General features: G+C 41.7%; 1 protein-coding gene across 1 annotated transcript; it reads left to right on the top strand.

The window, feature by feature from the left end:
* Nucleotides 1-244: 244 nt before the first annotated feature.
* Nucleotides 245-7582, top strand: cdx1a (caudal type homeobox 1a). The gene is made up of 3 exons (XM_072717079.1): nt 245-774; nt 6688-6836; nt 7085-7582. Exons 1-3 carry the CDS (start codon nt 351-353, stop codon nt 7268-7270), a joined length of 759 nt encoding a protein of 252 aa, XP_072573180.1. The 5' UTR covers nt 245-350; the 3' UTR covers nt 7271-7582.
* Nucleotides 7583-7789: the final 207 nt, after the last annotated feature.

Below are 7789 nucleotides of genomic sequence, written 5' to 3'. Positions count from 1 at the left end.
ATCAACATAAACTCTTGTAGGTATCACCTATACGATTTGTGACGCTCCTTTGTTTCAAGTTGGATGTCGCTTTGATGCCAGCAACTTGACAGCCTTTGAAATGCAGGCCCGTCTTTCAATGCAAATCCTCCCTAATGAGAGAGGGAAGTCAGGCGCTATAAAAGTTGACGTCATGGTGGTTCCTTTAAACTGGCGACGAGTTTGGCAAACAAGAAGTTAAAGCATACAGGTACGGTAAGCCGTCCAGGAAGGAGAGGGGACTTTGGTTAAAGAAAAACTTAGGGCGGCACTTGGGACACACCGATTACTGTTTGCAGCCACATTATGCGAAGGACAAGTGTCTTGGGAAGATGTACGTGAGTTACCTTTTGGAGAAAGACACCGGGATGTACTCAAATTCCGTGAGGCACTCGAGCCTGAACTTAAACCATCAGAACTATGTCCCTGCACCTCCACAGTATACGGATTTTACCGGGTACCATCACGTCCCAGGAATAAGCAATGATTCTCATCACAGCCAAGCCACGGGCACCTGGAACCCGACTTACGCCCCACCGAGAGAGGAGTGGTCCCACTATGGAGCAGGGACGGGGCCCTCCACGTCAAATCCCGGACAAATAAGCTTCAACACGCCGGAATTTACCGCGGTTCAGCCGCAGAGTCAGGGGCTGTTCCCACCAGCCATCAATGCACCTGTTGGTCAGCTGTCACCAAATTCACAAAGAAGAAACCCCTACGAGTGGATGAGGCGCAGTGCGACACCATGTAATCCAGGTAATGCACCGGGTCAAGATCTTCATAATAACACAATCATAACAGACCTATGTAAGACCATTATAATCAGTTTATAACTAGGCGATCATACGCATGGGAATTCTTCTGCATATCTTACCTTTTCATTTCTGTTTTTTAAAGGGTTTTAAGGGTTAATATTATGAAATGAACCGCGCTCTAGTCTAAACGAACAGAGATTATATGCTGTAGTATTTACGCCATGCTATTTTGTCGTGGTGATACCTGAGGCTGGAAAAAGTGCTGCAATTATTAAAGGATAAATGTGTTGCCGCTTATATCATGTAGCCTACCTGTTCTGTGTCCATACTTGGCGCAAGGATGTGCACCTGTTCGATTGAACGGATGCAGCCCTCCCCCGCACCAGCCTTTAAAACCGTTTTCAAAAAATAAAATATAAAAAACATACTTTATCTAAAAACTTAGTTTAGTAATTTACATAGTACAATTAAGTGCATTTAAAACAGCGCAGAAACAATATAGAATGATTATCTAAAAACATATTAAATAAAGCTATATAATATAATATACTTACAACATACGTATAACAAAGCCCCCAGGATAAGCTTTGAAGATACATGGCAACTGAGCGTTTTTTAAATATTTTTGCCCAGAATCTATTCTGTTGATAGTATTTAATTATTTCTTGGATTTACTTAAGCCTATCAGTAGAAGCCCAGTAGATGTATAATAATTAAACAACCGTTAGATTTTAATGTTTAATTTACCGAATGTTGTACCACACACAATATGTCTATAAGGGCACATTGTTGCATATGTTTGTACTCTTTATATCAAATGATGAATTTCTGTAGGCTACTAGCCTAGATGCACACATATCAGGTTTGCTAAATGCTAGAAAATCGCGACAATATCAGGTGAAACGAATGAACAGTTCTTTTGGTGAGAGTTCAAAGGAGGCGTCAGTACAAAAGAAAGTTAATTCGGAATTCTGTACGCGGCTTCGCCCTGTCTCTTAAACCTAAAATAACCTTACCGATTTACTTGTCATGCAGATCGAGCGTTTTGTTATCCATTGTTATCTCCGGGCGGTCTTGCCTAGTTAATTGCCCTCCAACTTGCTATCTGTTGTTATTATCTTGTAGTAAGGCGGGGATAACTTGGTGCTCTCAAAACTTTGAAGTCCTCCGTCGTTTTGTTTCCAGCATTTTCTTCCAGGCTGGAAGTTTCTAATAAGGCAGAGAAACGATGACATGATTTGCAAATTACATGTGATTATAGTTACACTTGAGTTAATGTTCAAATTATTAGGAAAATTTGAAATTTACGCAATATATAACTAAAATTTGCATTTTGTTTGACTAAATATTTGGTTGTATAGCCGAGGTGTGCTAAGAAACTAGGAAAAGGATTGGTTTCACCTTCGAAAGAAAAGCTGTTTGGACTACTGTTGCATGTGCATAAATGCAAATGCCATGTCTTTTGTTTATGTGTTTCGAGTTATTTTTAATTGTCTTAATTTAAGTTACATAAGCTCAAACGCATAAGATAGCATATTCAGAAATGTAAAGTAATTGCTATTTTCAAAATATATATCTAAGCAGGGGCTTGGCACGGTGGCACAGTAATTAGCACCGTCGCCTTACACCTCTGAGACCCAGGTTCCAGTTGCCACTACGGCCCCGTGTGTGTGTGTGTGTGTGTGTGTGTGTGTGCATGTTCTCTTAGTGTCATCATAAGGTTCCCTCTGGGTTCTCTGGTTTCCCCCCAGAATCCCAAAACATGCTGAAGCTGATTGGAGTCACCAAACTGCCCATATGTGTGAGTGACTGGTGTTTGACTAACCCCCATCCTGGGTTGTTCCCTGGCTTATACCCATAGGCTTCAGACCCCCCCCCCCCCCCCCCCCTATATTATAGGGTAAGCAGTTACAGGAATGGATGGATGGATATTCATGCGGTCCAACTAAAATAATACAGACAGCTGAAAATAATAGCTAATAGCTGATTTATATCAGTCCAATTTCCCACTCTTTACCCAGGACCGGTTTGGGAGGGGTTCAGAACCTATCACAGGCAGCATAGTGAATAAGGCAGGGGAGACCCTGGGCAGGGTGCCAGTCCATCACAGGGCACACACACTACAGACAATTTAGAGACACTGATTAGCCTGATTATATGTCTTTAGACTAAAAGCGGAACACAGTGGAGACATGTGACATGGGGTGAACATGCAAATCACATACAGAGCCAAGGTGGGATTTAGTCCCCCCATCCTGGGAGGTGTGAGACGACTGATCAGGCCACTGACCCATGCCTATAGATCCTTAAGCCATTTGAAAAACTACACATTTTGTGTAGTTTTTAATTAGTTTGGTAGCCCTCTCTGTGCCATATGCTGTAGGTAGCAACAGGGTTGCAGGATTAGGTGCCTGTTCTCTTTGAGCATTCCTCCAGTGTTTATTTGGGCATTTCCATGAGTCTTCCAGTTTTCTCTGGAAGGGAAGATGATGAAGCTCAGGTTGTTCCTACAGTTCTTGTGTGTGTGAACCTGGAGCTGGACTGGTGTTGTGTTCAGACTGAACTTCACCATCCACTTAACGTTACCTAGTACAGGTTTCAAATGAACAGGACCTCAGTCATGCATAACAGTGCATTCTATGTGGAAGACTGTACGCAGACTGATATATCAGTTAGTTTAAGGCTCGAAACCTTTTAAATTTGTCCTAAATATACCTTTTATTAAGCAGTTTAGAAGTATTATCGATAGGTATTTATGCTATCAATGTAGGACAAGAACATTCCGATGACTAAACTTTTTAGATTGTATGCTTTTTTGTAACCTTAGAGTATATGAATTATGTAAGAAAATGAATGCATTTCATGTGGATAACTGCTTGCCTGGAGTATTTTACAGTGGTCCAAAGGCCAGCACAGAGTCACCAGGTGTTAATGCGGTGTGGATAAGCCAGAAGAGCAGTGGCTATCGGGGAAGGTGAGGTGTGGTGCAGAGCAGGCAGGTCACTGACCCGCACGCCCACCTGACTTTGAGGAATGGATGTGACCTCTGGCTGCAAACTGCAGTGCTGTGTCAGCTCAGGCTGCTTCCCACACTTGATGTCTCATTGCAGATGGACTTATTTCTTTACCTACAACTGAGTGCAATCAAACAATAAAAGTCATAGACTCATGGCTGATTCTGGTCAAGGCCATAGTGCCATCCCTGCCCATGTGGATTTTCTGAGACTTCCCTAAACGATTCTCAGCTTGCCCCAGCACAACTGAACCTTCACGTTTATGTTCACCTGACATATGGTCTTGAAGCATGACAAAAAAGTCTAAACATTGAATAAAAAAGATGTTAAATTTGCAGAATACCAGTTCTTCAGTGTATACAATTCAAAGGCCTGAATTATAAGCAACTGATTTTAGTTGTTTTGAAGTGTACTTCTGTAGTGAATCTATTCATATGATTAATAGGCATGTATTCTACCTTGGGCAGCATGGTGGTGCTGTGGTCAGCATGGTTGCTTCACATCTCTGAAGACTAGGGTTCGATTCATTGCCCTTGGCTCTGTGTGGGGGGGGATTTGCTGGTTCTTCTTGTCAGAGGGTCTCAGATTTCCCCCCAGTCTCAAAACATGATAAGATGAAGTACAGTTGCCAAAATGAATATGTTGGGGCTGGTATTCTCAGGGGTGTAGCCAGATATGAATGGACGGAGGGGACTGAGTCTTTACTGGGGGGGGGGGGGCATGGCATTCTCAGGGGCGTAGTTAGATATGAATGGAAAGGGGGTCTTTACTGGGGGGGTGGCAAACACACATATATATATATATATATATATATATATATATATATATATATATATATATATATATATATAATATAAAAAGCTATTCATGACTTAAGGCAACAGATGAAAACATTTTTGGGGGCTAGTCCCCATTTTTTTCCGGAATATGCACAGGACACGCTATTAGATAAGCCATACCCATAACTAATATTTCACTTTTTTGTTTTAGGTTTTATTAGCAGTGATAAGGAGACACACTTTACAAAACCATTTTCTCTTTGTTCGTTAGGCTTGTGTCTTGGGCAGTTTCTCTTGAACCTTCTGTTCAGCCATTGTTTACTTAAGACAGGATTAGACTATATTCAGATTTTTCGGTCCCATGTCAGAAAATCTGCTTTTACTCTGATTTGTATTAGCCATACATCAAGGTAGGTTTACTGTTGAATTCAGGAATCCAATGAAAATACACATAATAATTTCATAAAAACTTAAGAAAGACCTGCCTGGGGGAATTTCTATAGTAGCGTGATTTAACAGAATTGCTTTCTGAAAAATATACAATAAACACTTGAATCCAATTACAACTTTTCTGCATCAAAGCCTGTCACATTGTCTCAAACAAAAAAAAAAATACTGTCCATGTTACTGATTAACCGTGAAAAAAAAGCAGAAAGAGTTTATCACGTCTTGCAGCTGATTCTTTGTCATGAACTTCCCATTAGGTGCAACTGCAAAATCATTTATCTGTGATTGAAATGACATCATAAACAGAACCACGAGCAATAATCATGGAGTACTCACGAGGTAGTACTGTTAGTTATACCTGCAAAGTCTTCAAATATGTGAAAGACCAATGAGACTGCGGCTACGCCTATGTCAGCGATTTTGTGCAGTATGAGGCTATTTCCACTTCGGTGTTAGCTTAATTACTCAGACCTATGGAATGGAGAAGCTCGTAGTGTGAAGGGTTAAAGAGGAGGTGTGTAGAGTTCACAGTACAGTCAGATGATTCAGGTTGTGTGAGACGTTTTGATTGGCTCTCCAACACAGTAAGCACACATTGAAATGGAAGAAGGCAAGCTGGATGTTCACGGAGACAGGCTATTGTTGCTCAACTACATGTGTGAGGCAGCCATATTTCATCACCAAAGACACCCTCTCAGGAAAAGCTTTTCCCCAGCCGGCAATGACAAAAGGCTTGGGGACCCACCTTTTGACAACTATGGGAGTGAATGAAAAAACACAATTTGAGATAAGTCTGACTGTAAGGGTCAGACGTGTAGTGTCGTTATCACTGTGCATGCTGCCCTCCCTCCAATCAATAAAGTGTCTTAGTGCTCCGTCATGCATCCCACATCGATCCCCTACATCTTAATCACCCTTGACTCTGTGTGCGTAGGCATACTTACTTATATAAACAGCACCGCACGATAAGGGCTAACATCAGATTTGTAATCTGCTGTCTCAAATATGAATCAGTTGATTAATAGGACCAGCTGGCATTTTGCAGGCGCCACTGATGTCCAGGGACTATCTGAGTTGGGTTTAGTCATGTTTGACCCCCTGCCTAGAAACATGAACACAAGCATTACAAATAGGCCATCAACCCACTGCTATCAGACCCATAACTGAATGCCGGTTTAGAAATGAGCTAGTAATGTACAAGTGTGCTTTCAATGGATGACAAATCTACTGATATATCAGAGCGGACTAGTCTGAACCCACCACTCCCTGACAGAAGAGAAATAGAGACCGATCGGTTCTTGCTAACTAGTCTTAGCCATTAGGAATAATTGATCTTTTCTTCATTGTGAACTCTCCACTTGCAGCGTATACTTCCTCTTTGGCGCGGTGACAAATACAGGTGAATTTCAACTGATAGTGAAGGTTCTCATTTTGTGACATTTTTTCAGCATTGAATGGTGCGAACATTGATGGTCCTCAAATGATTGATTTAACGGGCAAAACCACAGGAAATCCATTTCACAATCTAAGCACAAGCACATGGAGAGTTCTGTAAGCTGAATGTGTTCAAATACTGTAACCAAATCAAAGTATGGAAAGTCTTATGTTCCAGTCTTCATCTTATGTCCGATAGCTGCTGACTCCGAGTATCTCTATTAACCCGTATGCCTGCAGGAGGGAAGACCAGGACAAAGGATAAATACAGAGTGGTATACACAGATCACCAACGTCTGGAGCTTGAAAAAGAGTTCCACTACAGTCGTTACATCACCATCAGGAGGAAGGCTGAGCTCGCCACCTCTCTCAGCCTCTCGGAGCGGCAGGTGAGTCTCCGTCACCTTGAACATAGCTCCGCTAACACATGTACGCACACCCTCTGATAGACGCTAATGTTATTTCGTAAAAAAGCCTGGTATCTGCCACGTTAGCAGCACAACGTTATTAGGTTATTACCTGACGGTTGGAATCATTTTGGCACTTAATACAAAAAATGTAAACCATTCGTAAGGGCAATTTTATGTAGTGTCATTCTAAATCCCAACCAAAACGCGATGTTGGTTCCATGGTGTAGGTGAAGATCTGGTTCCAGAATCGACGCGCCAAAGAGAGAAAAGTGAACAAAAAGAAGATGCAGCAATCCCAGCAGGCCTCCACGACAACCCCCACCCCCCCCTCCATAGGCACTCCCAGCATGGTGACCAGCAGCAGCGGCCTGGTGTCGCCGTCAATCCCAATGACTATTAAGGAGGAGTACTGACAAAGCAGAGGAACGGGCAGGACAGCTTCTGACAGCAACAAACTCCGGGCTTCAGTCAGAGGGAGCAGCTTCAGGCTCAACATAACAGACAAAGGAAAATCTGAGCATCGAATCTCTGTCCAGATCACTGCCTTTTTCTGGACAAAAAAAACAAAACAGATTAAAAAGAGATATTTTATATATTAAGTATTTTCCGTATCTATTAAAATTTCAACTAATATGGAGTGCTGTTCAGTTGTTATTGTTGCTACTTAGCTGAAGCATTTGTGTCAAATGTGTAATCTTTAACAACCAGCACAGTGGGAATATTTTTTGTAGACAACTTTTAATATTGTGCTTGTTTTTTTGATATGTTTATATGTTTCTACAGAGAGTGTTGACATATTGCCAAGTGAGACTGTGAATAAGCAGAATCAAAGTAAATAAAGCGCAACTTCATCCTCATTGTTCAATGCCTGGTTTCTTGCCTCTGGTGAGAGGCCTGTTTCTCACAGAAAGGAAGCCTGGAGATGAATAAAT

Source organism: Paramormyrops kingsleyae, chromosome 10 (assembly GCF_048594095.1).
Source record: "Paramormyrops kingsleyae isolate MSU_618 chromosome 10, PKINGS_0.4, whole genome shotgun sequence".
Taxonomy (NCBI): domain Eukaryota; kingdom Metazoa; phylum Chordata; class Actinopteri; order Osteoglossiformes; family Mormyridae; genus Paramormyrops; species Paramormyrops kingsleyae.
Note: the sequence above shows the minus strand (reverse complement) of the source record. Positions and strands in the feature narration are given on the sequence as shown.